This window comes from Xenopus laevis, chromosome 3L, assembly GCF_017654675.1.
Source record: "Xenopus laevis strain J_2021 chromosome 3L, Xenopus_laevis_v10.1, whole genome shotgun sequence".
Taxonomy (NCBI): Eukaryota; Metazoa; Chordata; class Amphibia; order Anura; family Pipidae; genus Xenopus; species Xenopus laevis.
In genome coordinates this window covers 72,570,088-72,590,591 of record NC_054375.1, presented here as the reverse complement: position 1 = coordinate 72,590,591, position 20,504 = coordinate 72,570,088, and the positions used below count along the sequence as shown (strand labels likewise).

General features: G+C 35.0%; 1 protein-coding gene across 2 annotated transcripts in view; it reads left to right on the top strand.

Moving 5' to 3' along the window:
- Positions 1-20,504, top strand: part of immp2l.L (inner mitochondrial membrane peptidase subunit 2 L homeolog) — a 532,531-nt gene that overhangs the window by 448,200 nt on the left and 63,827 nt on the right. For both annotated transcript variants that reach the window (XM_018251165.2, NM_001095236.1), the window contains 1 exon segment: positions 10,234-10,336. In XM_018251165.2, the coding sequence (XP_018106654.1) occupies positions 10,234-10,336 (103 nt within the window).

Sequence of the window (20,504 nt, the reverse complement as noted above, 5' to 3'; positions counted from 1 at the left end):
GCCCATCACTAGTAGAAGGTATCCATTATCTTTAGAAATAAGGGAGGGAGTTAATGAGTGCTGAACATGTGAATCTAAACAAAGGTACAGGTCCTGATGATGTTCACCCTAAGGTACTAAAATAGCTCATCGCTTTTATTGCTAAACCATATTACTTAATTTACTAGAAATCTTTGATGTCTGACATGGTGCTGAGAGATTGATGAATTGCTATTGTAGTGCAACAATTCAAAAAGGGCCTGAAAACTATAGGCCTGTTAGTTTGACATTGGTGGGAGGAAATCTTTTGGAGGAGTTAATAAGGCATAAGATACTAGAATACATTTAAAATCACTATTCTCTGAGTGTTCGATAATTTTACCTGTTTAACCTTGTCTGGTTGTGCCTGTTGGTAAGTGTACCATTATTTCCTAACATCAATGTACCAGCATTCCCAAATTTTTCTATTGACATTTTTTAGTAAGTACATTTGAAGACCATCATGAGGGTCTGTCTTATTGACCTATGACCCGTGTTGTTGAGCTCAGTATTCTTCCACTCCAGTTATTGGAATTGGCACTCCATTATTTGTCCCAAATTGCAAGGGAAGCTAGTGCAGTGATGTTTGGTACAGTAAAGTTGGCCATAGACGCAAAGATCTGATCGAACAAATCGAGCATTCGTACGATTTTCGGACTGTCCTGCATTTTTCATCCGGCGGAGATCAGATGTTTGGTCGATCAGACAGGTGAAAAGATTTCTGTCAGCTGCCGATAATATCTCTGCATGTATTGCAGATCGTGCGATTTTCAGTGGGAGACTGTCACTAGATTTTGTCGAACATAACTTTCGTATGATTGCTGTCAGGGGCAGAACATCGGCTGATCTGTTCTTTACTACTTTATTTGATCGGAATGGTTAGTGGCAGGTCGGGAGATGGGGAAGTCCAATGGTTCAATGATTCCTATGATCGGATCTTTGCGTCTATGGCCAGCTTTAGACACAACCAGATAAGGTTAGGTGATCATCCTTCAGTCCACAGGAACTTGCTGTTATGAAAACTGTAAACAACTTCTAATTTGAGCTGCTTTTTTTTAATGTTGTTTTTAATTCACCAAGGATTTCATAGATATTTTTCTTTTGAACTTAGTTATTCTTTGTCTTTTTTTTTTACTAATGTTTTGTAACTTCCTGTGTGCTGTTTATCTGTTGCTAAAATTATGGCACCATTGTTTGTGGGGAGGGGTATAAAGGTGTGCAAAGTTTTATTTGTTTGTGCCTGAGAAAGGTCACTGTTGCTGATGTTGGGCCAATTTAAATAAATACACACTTTTTTTAAAGCCCAGTGAATGCATTTATTTGAACTTTGTTCAGTATATGCTAATATTAATAACTGGCATTGGCACCCAGGCAATAATTCCATCAAAAACAGGCATACATGTGCTGTTCCCCTAAACCAGATATCCTTACAGTGGATTCAGCCACCCCTTTGTGGTTAAAAACTGTGAAGCTGGCCCTCCTAGGGAAAGCCAAGCCTGAAGGCCAGTTAGGGTACGATTTGTTGGTGAATGATTATATAATGTTTAAGGGGGCCCAAACAAATGTTAAAAACTTCTCTTGCCACGTGTAATCCAAAACTGCCTGCCATTCCTTCTTCTCACATTTTTCCATCCTTTGACTAAAGTGTTTGTATATGTTTGTTGGGGGTTGATGAATAAAAGAAACAAGATCTATCAATCCATAGACCCCCTCTTTCTACTGATAAGGTAGGGAATACTATGACTAAAGTCCTACTCTACAACTTTATTTTGATCTTACCTACAAATGCAAATTTGTTTTTGTTTGTGAGTTATGTCTACCTTATTTTCCTTGAATCATTTTAAGGGTATGTATATTTGTGGCATAAAGTCTATTTTTATATGTTAGTCACAGATAAATGAAAACATTTTCCTAATTTCACAGGAAGTTGACTTTGAAAATTAAACAAGATCTTTTTTTCAACAATTTTGCCACCATTCATATTTATTCGTTTGTTCATTAGTATTACTTGTGTTCTGTACATTCCATTACAATCTGCCTGTGTTTTGGAATGAATCCCTGCAAACTTGACATCAAAGCGTTTTGAAGAACACTTTAAGCACTGCAATTTTTTTATTTTTGCACCCACTTATTTATTTTATGAAACAAAACATTTTGAATATTTTAACCACTGTAAAAATAATCATCTCTAATTTGCAAGAATGAATCAGGTTGCCTGAAATGCAAATGCTAAGCAATCTATTAAAATGTAAATGATTTTGATCTTAAAATAAATAATTAATATAACATTATTCCTGCATATGCTCACACATGCAATGTTCTTATTTAACTGCTGGCAGAGAGTCAAGTATATATTTTAATAGAAATATCACCAAAACACAAGCTGCTGTGTCTTGTGAACTAGTGCATGGCAAGTATATACTAAACAGAAATGCATGGACATTTAATTATTTTTCATTGGCACAGACCCTGTTGCTTGTAATTGCTTGCTGGAATCCTACTGTGCCTTTACCTGACAGTGCAGCTTTCTTTGTAGGCTGGGTGCAGCCAACACTTGCAGTCGAGACAGCTTGCATGTACATTAGGACCTTTAATAGATTGCACGCTTTATGGAGGCGGTAATATGCGATATGAGATTTTGAGATTCAGGAATGCAGATCGGTGCCATATCCAGCCTGCAAACATGATAGCTCTGTCAGGCTCAGTAACACTTAGGGGGTTGTTATTATTATTACTAAACTCTAGTCTGGCTTTTTGGGACAAAACTTTAATTTTTCGAGATTTATTACAGCCCAGTGCAGCAAAAAAGCCCAAATCCAAAAATCTGCCATCTCAGACCTGCCGAGATTCTGTATAAGTCAATGGCAGAGGTCCCTATAATATTTTGAAGTTTCTGTAGTCTGTGTTGGAATGTATGGTTCTGGTTTTTGCTAAATTTTATTACATTTTTAACTGACCTCATTAAATCGAGCTTTTTAATAATAAATAAGGTAAAATTGGGTATGGAAGTTTGGTTGTGGTTTTTTTATTTAAATAATTATATACATTTGGATTTTAGTAATTAACCCTCTACATATATATTTGTATTCTATCACTGATGGTTCTTGACGGATTATTAATGATTCTGCTTTCTTGAAAATTACCTTTTTTTTTTTAAGTGTTTTCATTAATTCTATATATATATATATATATATATATATATATATATATATATATATATATATATATATATATATATATATATATATATATATATATATGATAAATAAATGATTGATTGTGTAATTTCCAAGCCCACACAGCAGGAGTCGCTAAACTATCCTTGATTCCAGTGTGAGATCTAGCTAGTCTGTGATGGGATTATTACAGCCTGTATTATCATCACCCTAACAAATCCATCAAACATAAATGGCTATATAGCAAACATTTATATAGATGTGCAAGGGTAGCTTTAGCTTTTATAATGTTTAATTACTTCCCCTTTGATCAAATGTCAAGGGGGTAGACATGCCATTTTCCTTGCTGTGTATGCAATCCCTTTGATCAGACATGATAATGCTTAAAGTCAGTCATTTTTAAGATTAGTGCATGCTTCTTAATTTCCTGTTTTTTTTTAAATTCTTGTTCCTTAAATTGCACAAAATGTAAATTCAAATTTAACATAACATGTAGATTTGAATATTTGATCCTTGTTTCCCCTCTTGTCATGTGCATTATATTTTTTTTCCCTTGTTGTAGAATTCCCCATGTTACAATTTTCAGCTTGAATTTTATATTTCAAATCCTAATGTTATTGTGCACTTCAAAATATTGTTGTATAGGTGCTTATTCTTATCATGTACCACTGCGTTACAACAGAAATTGGAATGTGGTTTATATTTCATTTATGCATATGCTGATTACTGTTTCCAATTAAGCCTTATTTGTACCTTTAGCTCTGCCTTTGTCCAAATAAGGCGAATACATCTGTATAATAGAGCCAGACACTCGCAGGTTAACTGCAAAACATTTTAATCGCACAACATGCTTTGCCCCGAAACATGTTGTGCGATTAAAACTTTTTGCAGTTAACCTGAAATTGCCTGGCTATATTTCATTTATGCTTTATTGTGGGCACTGAATCATGGAATATTGGTTCCACGGCTTTAACAGCCCCCAAGTAGGTGTATTTCATATTCTTCATTTTCTCATGTTGTTGTGTATCTCTCACACACATTCTTCTTCCCTCCTTTCTTTATTGAACTGCATTCTATAAAAACATATGGAGAAGTGTGAAATGCTTTGATAAAGTATTCTTAATGTCCCACATTAGATAATGTGAAAAATATGGAAGTTAAAGGTTACTAGCTGACTTTGAATGTCTCTGTCACCCTTATTTTGACATGGACCCTCTGTAAGGTAGAATTACTAATATAAAGCTTATTTTTGTCCATGTTATTCTTTAGCCTGTGGACTTTTACTGTGATTAAAAATTAGTAGACGTTATTGATCAAGGGACTTAAAGCATTTCAGTTGCTGAAGGGCCAGTTTAATTAACCCCCAAGGATTCTTATGTATCACCTGCTATTGCATGAATTATTTTAATAGTTTGCCTGCAGGCCTTTACCAAAACTAATGTTTTATGAGGTGAGCCATCCCAGAGAGACGACCCAACTAGATTTCATTGGCAATAGTAGCATGATTTCCTGGAGTTAAACATAGGAGGTTCACTCAGGTCAAACTTTTTTTTCTGAATACTGTGGCTTCCATATACTGATGAGGGATAAAAGGACAAAATCTGGACCATTCTTCATGTTTTTGAACAATGCAGTGAGGATAAAAAATACTTGACACAATGAACGCATCATACTTGACCATATTTGTTGATTATGGAAAATTTTACAGTATATTGAGCTTTTGGTTGCCATCTGTCTACTGTTTAAATAGGAGGCTTATTTTTTTTTCTTTGTATACTTTGTTTCATTTTCCTCTCATTCATTCTCTACCCATTACTTTTTTCAGTTCAGTTTGCTGAGAAATCACTTTATATGCGGTTAAATGCCATGATGTGCAACAATAGTCATATTTGACACTTTCTGCACCTATGCCTCTGTTGTACATCCACCAGTGACTGATTTGTGGAAATTACTGTTGGGTCAATGAACACCTTCATGGGTGCAGTACATACAGAAAAGTAGAAATAAATCAAGAACACCTAAGTCTTTATTACAAAATATATGAAGGTTAGTGCTAATGCAGCTGTTTGGAATGAGATTCAATGCCTTTAATTATCCCTTCATATGTGTATAATCTTAGCCTGAAGATTGTCTTTGGATAAGCATAAGCCTCTTCATGCAGTATGACTGATTATGGGGCCTGTTTACTAATGTTTTTTTTTTTTTTTTCTAAAAATGGAGGATTCTACTGCTTCTTCTAAACCACGAATATCTGTAATTTATTAAGTGTTAAAACCATGAAAAAACTTGGCCATCTAAAAGCTGTTGAGGTCATGTAGAAGGCAATGGGAGTTGTCTGTTTCCAACTGTAAAAACTTTCTTTGATTCAACCTTTTACTGTTTGTTAGGGGATTTTTGTTTTAGGATTTGGAGGCTTGTGTATTGGTATTCCAATTGGTTCCATATTTTTATCAGTTTGTGCATTTTATAATTGGATCTAGTGATAAACATTTTTTTTTACCACCAAAAATGGCCATAGACATTGTGGTTTCTAAAACCTCAAAGCCGCTAAAATCAGAACATTGATAAATGGGTCTCTATGACTTCACTAGGTTGGGAATAAATATTGTGGTAGTGTGACCAAGAAAACCTGGAAAACGGTCACTCTAGCCTTTAGTTTCCCCCCAGGGACCAAGGTATGATCCAGGAAGGGAGTTGTTAAACAGAGAATCTGTTTAAAGATGGTAGTAGCCAGACACTCCATTCCCCAGTCCGTAGATTGGAGCTCCTGTGGAAAAGGTATTTAAACTTAATTAGAGAATTGGAGTGTGTCTCTCAGAGCAGGGCACAGAGCAGGAAGGATACTGCCTGTGTGTGAGGAACTCCCAAAGGGGCTGGGGGTGATGCCTGCCACTGCAAGGGGCAGAGGGAGCCTGTGACCAAGTGTTATAAAGTCTTGAGTGAGCCTGAGGAAAAGCCTGGAGGCTGAGGACTGTACAAAAAGGAATACAGTTGAGCCAACTGTTTATGCTGGTTGTCCACAAGGGGCCTGGTTTAGTAAGGGACCTCTTCAAATGTGTTAAGGTAGCTCTCAGTGGGCAGGAGTTTCCCCAGAATTTACGTGTACAGACTACAAGTTTGTCACAGTATACAATGCAAACAAATATTATATGCCTATATTTCAACTGATATGAATGACTATTAACAGGTAAAACATTTTTGCTTGACATTTCCCATTCCCATAACAGTAAAATGGTATGCTACTTTCCTTTAAAACTCTTAATATGGATTATTTGACCCTTTTACCTATGTTTTCTATGTTGCACATCTCCAAGTACTTATAATTATAAACGGAACGCGATCTCGTTCGAAAACAGTACATAAATTGCAGTATTTACCAGTTCAGCCAACCACAACATAAAGTATTCAATATTTAAAAATACAAGTTATTGGTTTCTCTTACATTTAAGGCAGTATTGCAAATGACATCAGTGTTCTTGCTTTAATTTTATTTTCTGCAGTTCTCCCTTCTGTTGCTCCATGTCCTTTGAGGCATTAACAACAGCCATGATATAGCACACATACCATTAAGAGAGCTCATTTCAATTTTAATGAGCACAAGCTGTGTCAGGTTGTGCACCCAATTAAAGTATTTGCCATTGGGTATCTATATCTCAACATTGCTAAACACTTTACTAGACTTACTTTATGCAAGCCAGCAGCATGAAAATACACAATAATGTTTACACACAAAAACTATTTGGCATTTGGTCTCTGCATGTACATTCAACACAGGCTTTTCTCACAATAAGCCCACGGTAAATATATTTCTGAAAATATTTATTCTGAATTTTGATCATATTACAGTTGTTTCCGTTACAAAACCGGGTTGGATTGTATCATCAAAAGTACAGGAACTCAAAATATGTGCACCAGCAAAAATTGATACTTGCACCATAATTCCATAATTTTTTTAATGTTTTGAAAGATTCTTAAATGGATTGAAGACTGTAGAATTAATTAAATAATAGGTGCAAATTCAGGAGCAGAGTATCTTGACTTAAAATAAAGAGGCATGTTTACGACCTCATATTTGGAAATGTTCCTTTCTCCCTGCCTAAGCCTTGTTGCTTTCTGGTTTAACGTGTGTCTAACCTGTATTCGAACTTGAATCTATCTGAACCCTTATATGTACCATGCTTCTGGAATTCACTCTTGTGTTTTAGGTTCTCTGTCGGCTCAACAGCAGAAAGTTTCACAGCCCCAGTAGGGCACTGGTGAACATCAAAGTTGGTTTCATGTAAAGGTGAAATTTCCTAAGCAACCACTCTTACATTACTTGCCATTACAAAGAGCTACTTTTTGAAAATATTCAGAATCAAAAATCAATATTACTGTTGACAACCTCCTCCCCTTATGCTCTGTTAGTCAGACCTGATACTTTTGTTATTCAAGAATTAAGACATTTACTCATGTTCACTTATAACTTTCCAACCATTGACTGTTCAGATGATCTGGTATGCCAGTCAATCTGGAGGCACTTGTACACAGCTGTACCTTTTCTTTTATTCTTTAATACAAAAAAGAGTCAAGAAATGGCCTTTTATGATTCTGCAGCTCTTATAGTAAAGATACTTTCTTTGTATATTAACTGGGTTAATAGCAATAAAATTTGGCAATGAAAAAATTTTATTTTTTAAATAAATTATTTAACAGTAACTTGTACTTGGTCCCAATTTAGATACAATTAATCCTTATTGAAGGCAAAACTATCCTATTGGGTTTAACTAATGTTTAAATTATGTTTTAAGGTACAGTATATAAATCCAAATTACAGAAATCCCATGTCTGGAGCATTCTGGATAACAAGTATCTGTACTTGAGTTCATAGCAGCAGTTTTGTAGCAGTCCCCAAGCCTTAGGGTAGAACTCCATGGGTGATTTCAGCTCGATCCGACGCGCTGAGTAAAAACGCAGACGTCAAGTCGGATGCGAGATGGAAATGTCTGATGAAGCTGCAGTGTTCATCCAAGGCGACAACATCCAACGGTCCTGTTGCTTACCTTATTTCGGTTGCAACCGATTTGACGGAACAGCGTGTTGGATCACGCTGAAATCGCCCGTGGAGTTCTACCCTTAGACATTTGTCACACTTTTCATACTTGTATTCTGACAGACAGACCAGTCACCCCCCCCCCCACCTGTCTGCAGTGGATTTTACTTCAGTTGAATGGCCTATGGTAGATTATGATGCTTGTCAGGCCAATATTGATTTAGAATGCTTGACTGACTGAGTTGATATTGCATATTTAAATACTTTATCTCCATGCCACAATTATGAATATGCCCTGAGTGGTGGTCTATATTTGCTGAAAGGAATCTAAGTATTATTGTCTTGTTTTTGCACATAGAAGAGCCATGGTGATCAGAATCAACTGGCATACCATCAAAGCTGTGTCCTATTTATGCTGTAGGTACAGTATGCATGTAGTTCAGTAAAGCATTAATCAGGTCATCGTCTGCTGAAAGCTTTTATTTAATTCATCTGAATTTGTGTGCCTCTCTCTCCCTTTAGTTCACTTTATTTGCATTTAGTTAATTGGATCAGGTTCCTGATAAAGTATGACACTTATTAGAGCTCATTCTCATCTCACATCTCTCTAATTTTCTGTGAATTTGATAAAAAGAAGGCACAGAAAACAATCTACAGAACATTACTTTTTACAATTAAAAGTGAGCTGTAGAAAAGTCAGGCAGTATTACACCAAAACCAGGGACAGCAGTTTGTAAGTATCATAACTGTGACTGGTGTTACCATGTGTTTCACTCTGCAATACAAACCACTATACACTATATCCTCATTATCAAATCTCTTGACAAAGTTCCTTCAAGGAGCACAGAAGTAACAAGATTAGGCCATGACCTTGTGTTTTTTTTATGATAGGTATGTTATTTGAACTTATCTAATAACTCCCCTTTGGACCTTCAATATATATTTCCCTCCCTTTGGATTTCTTTGACCCAGAAAAATCTTTTCATGCTAAAATAATGTTACAATGGACTTTAATTGTACTACAGTAGCAATTTGTAATGCAAATACATTTTTATGTTATCCTCAGCCTTACAAATTTATAATCCTACATTGTATCTCTCAGCATGGTAATTTTCATGTACAGGTATAGGATCTCTTATCGGAAACCCATTATTCAGAAAGCCCCGAATTACATGAAGGCCATCTTCTATCAACTCCATTTTAATCAAAAAATTCAAGATTTTAGAAATTTTCATTTTTCTCTGTAATAGCAAAACAGTACCTTGTAGTATTTAAATGATTTTGAGAAGACTAAAGGTATAAAGACCCCTTATCTGGAAACAGGTCCCATATCTGTACTCTGATCTTGCTTTTAAATTTTTACCAGTCATTTATTTCCTCTGTTTAACTTAAAGATGTTTAACATTCTTTTTTCAACTATAGAATGATCTTATAGGTAATTCAGTTCTATTGTTCATATATCTCCATCTTGGCAGCCATTTATTTTATGCTCATACTTAGGAAAGCATTATTATTATTATTATTATTATTATTATTATTATGCACATTTGTATTTTTACAATATGAATAGGAATAGTCATGGTTACTCTGAAAAGGAGACCGTGGACTTCAGTGATGAAATGCTTTCAGAGACAAGATTATAATTAAAGTGATTAAACTTTAACAAAGAGATTATTTCATGTTACTTTACAGTGGCTTCAAATAGATTTTGTTGTTTCTAGTGTGATACATCTCATGGGTTAATAATTGCTTTCATTACAAGCAATGGAATTTACAGTATTTTAAGTCCTAAGTATTCACTATTAATTCCCCTATTAGATATTATTCCAAGCATCTGTTAGTTGTGGAGATACTGGATTTGACTCCGCAAAAACGCCATTGAAACATATATTGCTTTTTTTTTTTAAAATTCATAATTATCTGATGTAATGTACATTTAATTGTGTATGGATGTATAGAATTCTAGTCAGAATTATTTTATCATGTTTTTTTGCCTTCTAAAAACAGGACACTGGGGCACAAAAACAGATATGTGAAAGTTCCTCGTGGTCATGTGTGGGTGGAAGGTGACCATCATGGACATAGCTTTGACAGTAACGCCTTTGGACCAGTAAGTGTCTTTATGATATTTCTTAAATTATATTGTTCAAAACCAATATTGAACACCACACATTTAACGTTCTCTCTGGTTGGGAATTATAACAGTTCAGTTAATGGTTTATAGTTCTACCTCATGAGCATTAATATGCAAGTAACTATTGACACCTTTGCCTTGTAGAGTGGCAGCTGCCCTCCCACAGCACGTTACAATACTTTATACTACTGGTTATTGTCTATACTTTTTGTTAGTAAATGACAAACTCATCCCTCACCACATCCTCACCCTACCTAACTAACCAATAAAAGGCATGACATCATCTTGTTGGAGGATACTGGCCACAGCTTTATTACATCACAATACAGACCATCAACAGACTTGAAAATCCATATCTTTACACAATTTTGGTAACAAGAACATTGAACCATATACATGCATAGCATAACATTGCATAGCCCAGAGCCTCTGTCAGTCTACCCTTCAGTACCCAAAGCAATATCCTCCAGTCATAACTCTCCTAGCACAGAGTATACGCCGCTTTACTGCAAATGGTGGCAAATAGCCTTTCATACCACTAAAATGGGCACTCTCTCCACCCCCCAATCTAACCCCCCCTTAACTCAAACTCTATGCCTGGGTTGAGCCTGAGTCATGCCGCCCCTCCTCCAAGTTGCTGCTATCCATGACAGCTTGTATACTGTGATGATCAAAAGTCACTTCTTGAGCTGCAGGCAACAGTCAGATGTTACTGTACTGTGTATTAGTCCTTGGAACCCCTGGTCTTCCTGGCTGAGCTCTACCGGATCTCTTTCTCTCCCAGTCGCAAGGCATGACTCTTTTGCATTAAAAGTATTGCATGTTGCAGAATGTAGTAGCATTGCTCATTTTTAAATACCATTCTAGAGAGAAACCCCTTATAAAAACTGTTCAGACTAACTTCCTCAGTGGTGCTGCACCCTGCCCTATCTGACAGAGCATATAGTTGTAAATGTGAGTTCAGATGGTGCACGCTTGCTTGTTTGTGAAACCTCATTACCTGTTCTTTCATGAAAGTCCCTATAGCAGTGATCTTTTAATATTCTTTTTATTTGTTATTATTAGCATAAAAATGAGTAATGTATTATATCTTTATATAAAAACCTATTATTTATAGACCTAAACATTAGCTTTAAAGTTTGGTTTATTGTACTGACTTTCACCACTGATGGCTGAGGTCAATTGAGTATTTAAACAATTAGTTGCAAATGCATATTTCTTTTTTCTTTTAATAAGAATGAGAATTCTCCTAATAAAATATCAATATCTTCAAGCTTAAAGCTTATTTTTCAACTGATCAACCTTTTGATGCTTTTTTGTTGGTATCTATCGGTTGACAGAATAGAAAAACAAAATTTGTTTACGGTAGATCTTTCACTGTTTTAGCGGCAATGCAGTTACTGTGAAATGTCCAGAAGCAATTTTCCAATTTTAAATCTACAGTTCTCTTGATACATCACATGGTGTATTCCTTATGGTTTTTCTCTTTGGAGCTGATCTTTTTAATGCTTTAAAAATATCAGAATGTTTGCTTTATTGCTTTGTAGCAAAGCCTCCAGTTATCATTTTATTTGATGCTGATTAGATAGGCTTCTAAATCTGACTGAATTAAAAACTAAACCCAAGAATGTGAATAATCACACCATTGTTCAAATAAGCTTATTGAGATCTTTGACTTTATAGCACAATGCTTTACATTTTGAAATGTAGACATATGTAATAAAAGTTGCTACAGGAAAACTGAGTAATGCAAAAACTTTTTGTTTGCGCTATCAATTTTCTCTTTGATCAAATTTAATGTCGTTTTTGTAAATCTGCAAAACTATTTATCCTTTGAAAATTTTCTTGAGAAAGTTATTAAACGTCATTTACTACTGCAATAATCTGTGGAGCCGTTAAGTGGGCCACAGTCAGATGCAAGAAAAATTGAATTTATTAATGATTTTTGCTTAAAGGGGGTTTATATAGCAGCCTGTATCAATCAGTGCAGTACATTTACGCCAAAAGAATAGGGCACACATATCACTCTCTGGCAGAAAGCCAAAATTAGAAAACTCCATCCAATGTGTGTCAAAGTGCAACTGTGTAATTATTTTCCACAAAATTGCATCTACCCTTGGCAACCACAATTGCCATGGAATCATGGGGGGAGGTATGATTCATTCATTCATTGTGGGTAAAAAAAACATAGTGATTGTGATGTAATTACATAGATGTTAAAAATATGCAATCTGAAATTCAAACTTGCAATGTAATAAACTCTTACTTGAAGAATAATACAGTGCAAAGTGCAACATTTGCTTCTGGTTTATACATATTTTTTTCCCATTAGAGTTAAAATCCAACCATCTCTGTTTTCTGTACGCTTCTCTTTAGTTCCCAGCCATATGGGAAGTGGAACCCATAACTCAATACCAAATCCCATAAATCACAGCTTTGGAGCAAATATTGGTGGGATTGTGATGTACAGTACTGTTGTCTGAACACTGAGGTGTGCACAAACTGTTTTTATTTTTTTAAAAATCCAAAGTAGTGCTACTTGTTTTTGCACTTGTAGCCGTGACAGTCAATATGCCCTGTAAAATGTTTGCTTTCAATTTTATGAATCCCTTCCAGTTTTTCACGTAAAGTAGATCTTGTGGTTTGAAGCACTGTTTCTAGACTTTCAATGTTAATTGGAAGTTCACAAGGTGAAAACAATTAAAGGCATGCAGAGCTGTCTCTGGCATCTGCCGTTTTTATCAGTAGTAGTTCTAATAAAGACTGCCATTAAATCCTCTGTTTGGGTGGAAATTACATCACAGCATTTTTCAAAGAAGTCCAGTAGTGAATTTATTCTCCAGGGTGAATTTATTCTCCAGGCATGTATTTGCTGTGAATGTCTGCACTTCATCACCTGCAAATTTTTTTCGCAAAACTGCAAAAATTCACAGCGAAAAAATTCCCTACAGCAAAAAAGTTGCACACATGAAAACCATTGACACCCATTGACTTTAACCCATTTGGACAAAAAGTTGTGCTTGTAAAAACTGTTGTGCGCGCAAAAATTGTTATGCATCAAAATTATTTTGACTCCCTTTAACTTCAATGCATTTCCCAATTTTGTTGCCGATTCACTAATTTTTTCTGGGGTTTCACAAATTTTTCGACCACAAAAAACAGGAAAGATTCACTCATCACTGCAGTCCAGTTTACTCTCTTGTGAAAGGGTTGCTATGGTTCCAAGCACAAAGTTGTATATTCCCCTTGTAAGCATGGAAGGCCTTTGCAAAGCAAAACCTTTTTCATTTAATATAAGTGTTGGTGTTGAGGTGGGTAAGAAAACACATGCTTTTAAAACTTTCAAGTTAGCTGGGACTGCCAAATAATTTATAAGGTACAAGGAGGCCAATAAATCATGCAAAAAGGCTATCAGGCAAGCTAAAGTAGATATGAAAAAGGATATTGCAGCAAGCAGTAAAAATTATGTTTTAAATATGTTAATAGTGAAAAAATGAAGCAGAAAGGGGTGGGACATTTAATATCAAACGGGGGTAAGTTGGTTGAGAACAAAAAAAAAATTTAGATTCAGAAGTACAGGTATGGGATTTGTTATCTGAAAAGGCCATTTCCCATAGACTCACATAGACTTAACAATTCACATTTTAAAAACATCCCTTTCCTGGTCCCAACTAAAATTTAAGTAATCCTTCTTGGAGGCACAATCTTATTGGGTTGATTTAATGTTTGATTTGGTGGCAGATTTATATGTATATGTTATATTAGAGTTTACCACATAAAAATGTTCACACTTTCTATTCATTCCTATAGGGTTTTAAGAAGCGTATTTATCAAACTGTACTGCATGAATACAACAGATTGTTTTATTTGTGTAATGTGTATATTTTATTATTTTAGAAATGTTTTTCTTCTTATTATTATTATTAATTAATTCAATCTGTAAGCCATTTGTTTGCTTTTGACTAAAAACATCTACATAGAATAACTGGCTGTTTTACTCTGATGACTGTCAGTCACGTTAAACTGTTTTAATGACACAAAAAATAGCAACCAGTAATCCATGGGAGACTAAATAAAAGCACCATTTAAGCAAATTAGAGAGAAACTATTTTAGAACAGATGTTGCACGACTCTTGTGTGCCCTGAGACAATATACTGTATATCTTTTTAAATCCTTTATGCACAACAGCCATTATTAAACAGGGGAGCAATGGGATCACTATATGACCAATTAAGAACACAATACTGTAAAACCCAAGCAACTTTATTTTTTATGAATAGCTCATTATTTTTATGAGCTATTATTGTTTTCAGACTTGTTCATTATATATTTATGGATACATTCTTCTAATTGTGAATAATTGGAGGAACATCTAGAAATTAGAAATCTAATTTAATTTCTTGCCAAAAAAAAATCTTGGACACCAGGTATAAAAAGCCAGCTATTTAAGTCAATATAGTAATCATATGTTAAATTAATGTCACATTTAAAAACGTGCAAAAAAAATAAATAACATATATTTATATTACTTTGTACAGAACATTTGGCTTTAAGCATTCTTTAAACCTTTATTTATTTGGAAGCTGCTAAATAAATTCAATTAATCATGGTTTTTACACTATGGTACATAAACAATCAAACTTGATGTTTTGATTATGTGCAATCTGTTTCCATAATTAAAGCTGTTACCCACAAATATTATAAATCCATGAGAATTTAAACATGTTTTATTCCTCTACTTACAGTTTATGTTTACAGCTTGTTCATCCTGTAAGCTACATTGTGCACTTTAACAAAAAAACACCAATGTTATTATGATAGTTCTTGGCTTTTGAGTTTAAAGTTATACCTCTGCAGTAATAACACATAGAAATGACAAGGGGAACCTTCAGTGCATAAAGCTAGTCATACACATAATAAAATTACCATGTCAGTCTGAACAAGTGTGGTGATTGGTTGGATGCTACACAGAACTGGCCAGTCATTTGCAACCAAAAGGTGCCCATACATGAGCCACCTGACAGTAAGATATTTTGTGTTTTGGCCAACTGCACGGATGGCCTTTTTATTTTGGCCAATGGCCCAAACAAGTGGAGCTTTCTCTTTCTTCACTGAATATGTTAGAATTTTGCTTCCACTTTTGCATAGCCTTTTCTAAGCATTCCTTCTTTATTTAAAGAATGTTGTATAAGATCGCATATTCTGCTAAAAATATAGAAAACAGTAAAAATGGAATATCCAGGAAACTAATTGGGCTCATTTATGAACACCGAACAAATTTGCACCCAAAGCAGTAACCCTTGCAACTGATCAAATTTTTTTTCAACCTGCAGCTAGCTGAAAAAAGTCAATTGCTGATGGGTTACTGCCAAGGTGCAAATTTTCCAAGTGTTTATAAACATGCCCTTTTGGTCTGGTCTGCTATCTAAAGCCGTGAGTAGCCAGTAAAAATATATAGCCTTATAATCAATGCTTAGGGGTTGATTTATTATAATTTGAAACGGGAAAAAAAATAAGTCTTGCACAACCAGCATAAAAGCTCTTGGTCCACAGCATAATGTATTTTAATGTTCAAGGAATTCCATGGTGGCCTCTTATATTGTACAAGAGCAATAGTACTGTTAAGACTTTAAAATATCTTTCCTGAAACAAAATATGCACTTCGTTATTTCTTCTTTTTTTTTTTTTTTTTTGTGGAGTAGACCCCAATACAAAGTGTTTCTAAAGCCTTTGTTCCTTGCCAGTCTACATTCTCTGGATGAGATACATAGCTTTTCTACAGTTTACACCAAATGTGTTGCTGAACAGATGTTTAGTATTTCTGTAAGTGGCATTTTTATAGTGAATGTTTTGTTGATATGCTAATTTGTTAGCTAGATTGTATTTGCCGTGAGGTGTATTTCTCATATGGGAACATCTATTTAGAGCACTATTTTATTAATTTTTATGCTTTAATTACTTTTATAAAATTTCAAAATGTTTCAAAGCACAAGTGTTTTTCATTTGAGCATATTTAATTTTCTTTACTTCTTCAAGAGATGCTACTTATTGGTAGGCAATTATAAATTATAAAACCTTGCATTTGTGGAAAGTACACCTCATCATTGCAGGTGCATTTAATGGGTCCCCATAACAGCATTAATGCTTCTGTTCTGTCTTGTACCACACTTTTTAACTCTGGTGTGTTTTTTATTTAGCACACAATCTCATTGGTACATTAACCATTGCATTATGTACCCACTGAATATTTTCATTGAACAATAAGCTGCTCTGGCAGAAGGGGGCAACTATCTCACAAAAAACAGCTGATTGCCCTAAATTTTCTTTCCATATAGTGTTTTAAGAAAAACATATTCTCTGTATTTTCAGTATACATTTCTGAATAAATTCATTAATACAATAGAGAAAAAAGTTGAACTTACAGCTTTAATTAAATTTAAATTGCCTGAGCATTAAGTAATTCACTAGTTTCACAATGAGGCTGTGTGGAAATTGTTAAGTGCTAGAGTGAATAAAAGGTATGAAAACGGCTGCTGCTTTATATATCACTTTAGAGTAATTTTGTGTGTGTGTATCATTCCACAGAATAGAATAGATTTTTAATTTGCTTCAAACCAAAAGTTATGATAGGAAGGAAGCCCATAAAAAAAAATTAACATTTTCAAATAAAACCAAGGCTAATGTTCAGCTGTTGGGTCTCAACTATAAGCCCCAATATAAACAGATGTGTTTCTATATTGAGGCAACATGAGAATCTTGCCTCAGGGGCAAAATCAGTCACCAGAGCTACTGTAATATGTCTGGATTATAATAAACAAATAAAGTGCACGTCTCCAGTTTGAAAAATAACCTGTTTATGTGTGACCGATTGTGCCTCCCGAACACCCCTCCCCCACTGTTGGCTGCTGCCACCCAGCCCTGTCAGTTTCCTTTACTATGCTTGTAGGCATAATAGAAAGGATTCAGCCAATTAGAGATTGGCTTGGGCATGCCTGTTTAATGCTTCACTGCTGATGTCATCCATTCCACCGGTGCAGGGCTGGGAATTGGCATGTGGTGGCAATTCATTGAGCAGATGGTGACCAGAGCTATTTGTAGGCAGTGATGACCTAAGGAACATAATAAAAGCACTACCAGTGTTTTGTAAAATATTACTAAAATAAAATGTTTGCATGACTATTTTCTTGTTTAGAAGCTAACAATTTATTTATAAATAATAGTAGATGAAGTAAAAAAAAAACAAAAAACATGTCTGGTCCATCCATGAGGTTCAACCTTTTTGTGTTATTGAAGAATGCCTAACTGCTAATTGATCAAAAAACAAAAAAACTGCTCTTCAATTAGCCTCAGACAGGAGAAAAATCCTTTCAGACTTATCCAGTAATTGCATAGTATCTGCCTACAAAGTATCTATATGCTTTATTTATTTACTATAAGAACAGCAAAGAAACACAATAGGGGTAATGTACCTGTGAGGAAGTCGCGTTGTACACGGTGAGGACCTCAGTGCTATGCTTCGCCTCACAGCAGAAAGGCCAAAATCACCCCTGAATATAAGTGAAACTGGTTTGTAGTTGGAATCTGATCAGAATATGCCTTGGTTGTGTTTAAACCCAATGGGTTAGTTAATGTATGTTCCATTAAAATTGGAAATTGATAGTGAACCTGGTTTTCCTTTCCAGGATTCTCTCTGCTTTGCACACAGATGCATACACAAGATGTTTCATGTGTTTTAATTATTAAACTTTAAAGATATAAACGTATACATATTTTCTCCTTGCTACCTGCATTTAGATTTCCAATCTGTAAAATATCTATTACTCCAAATAAAACTAAAGCTAATTCAATGACTTAACATGTCAGAGAAAGAAGGACTTGAATAGAATGTAAACAACTGTGCAAAAGATAAAAAACAAATTGAAAGAAATTAGAACAAACCCTATTAAGATGCATTGTGTCTGACAAATGATACCTGTATACAAAATTGAACTGACTTTATGGTAACCAAATAAAGTAACAGCATCAGCAAAATAACATTATGGAGTTATATTGTCAGATCAATAATCTGTTGACAGTTCATCAAGTCAGCAACCTAGTAACTCACCACAACATTTATATACACTGACATGTTCTGCTCATTAAAATGATGCACTTCTATAAATCAGAAGCCGATCACTGTAACCAGACAGCCTGGAAATGACGGTTATTGAATCCTTTCAGACATACCAATATGATTTCTCTTACACATACTGAAAATAAGTTTCCACTTGAAAGGCAGCACCTAATTCATAAATTACTTTAGTTATTTACCAGAGAAATAAAGTATTAAAACTTATTGTAAATAGCTGTGTTGCAGCATTGAAACAGAAGTGCATTCTGAGCATGTTTTACAGCAATATATATACAGAGAGAGAGAGACAGACAGACAGACGTAAGGTGCACACCATGGACAGTTGTTTCACCTGGGTGCCTGAGCTAAGAAACCACACAAACAATGCAGAAGAATGGCATTGCTGAATCAATCTTCCAAAGGTTTATTTTGCTCAGCATTTCGGTACCCACAGGGACCTTTGTCCGGAATCAAATATATTTATATTTAGTCCAACAAAGTCGCACACCATATTAGTAAAATTTTAAAACGTAGTATTTATTTTCTTTATAGAAACCATATAGAAAGCAGTATTATACATGAGTACTCATCTATATGGAGATCTTATGACGTATCGGGTTCTCACTGCTCCCTTTCTCTGTTTTGTGCATGAGCCACATTACCCAGAGGCTCCCAGTTCAGTGTAAAAATAAAATAAATAAAAAAAAAAAAACTGGGTAAATAGATATGCAGTGCAAAATAAAGCATGTTCCTAACATAGTTAGTTAGCCAAATATGTAATGTATAAAGGCTGGAGTGACTGGATGTCTAACATAATAACCAGAATCCAACTTTTCAGCTCTCTAACTCTGAGTTAGTCAGTGACTTGAAGGGTCAGATTCAAAAGCAAACAGTTATGACCCATGTGGCCCTCCCTTAAGTAATTGATTGGCTACTGCCTGGTAACTGTGGAAACCAAGAGAGCTGAAAAGCAGGAAGTAGTGTTCTGGTTATTATGTCACACATTCAGTTACTCCAAACTTTATACATTACATTTTTGGCTAACTAACTATATTTGAAACATTTTTTATTTTGCACAGCCTATCTATTTACCCAGTTTTTATTTTTTTACTGGACAATTCCTTTAAGCCTTGGCTACTGTGTGTGACAGAAATGACATCACCCTCAGTCCTGGCAGCGCAAATGGCGCCACTCTATCACAAAGGTGACACCCATGCATCACACAGAAGCTACAGTATAAACTACATTCTATTGGTTGGCTCAAACTGCATCATAATGACACAGTGTGTTTAAATGTATTCATAGCAAATTAGTAGGAATAATGAACCCATTATGATATGAATATAAATTCTCCCATTGATCTTATGAACAACATCAGTGGGTGAAACTAATTAACAGACAAATGTAGCTCAAAATCCGTATTTAACCCCATAGGGCTTAAGCACTTTAATCTATGTATCCAATGCCTTTTTTAACAGAAGTACTCTATCGCCTCCTCTTTGAGGTTGGGGAACATTTTGAATTATCCTAAATCTTAACCCGTTTTCATTGCAGTGCTTGGAAACTGGTAGGACACTGTTTCGAGTATTGACAGTAGACTTATGCTGGGAGAACCTATCCCTAACTTTTTGGATAGTTTCATCCGCATAAATGAGAAATACCAGCATGTACACCACATAATTGGTGATTTTAAATCTTATTAGTGACAGGGCTTGAACTCCAGTCAAGACAAAAAACATTGTGCGCAACCCCCTGCAACGGAACATACCATCTATGGGGGGACCTAAGAAAGTGTACTGTCTTGGTGAGGGACCTATTTCTGCCTGTGTAAATTTTTCACCTATATTACATCCTTTCCCAAATTACATCCTTTAACATATGCTAATGTTTACATAAAATACGACAAAAGTGATCACTTTGAGAATGATATTGGAACCTGAGAAAATATGGCAGTGTATAAAATATATATAGCGATGAAGAAGATCACGGTAATCACACAAAACAGTTTTTCACATCTTCGATTTTATTCATAT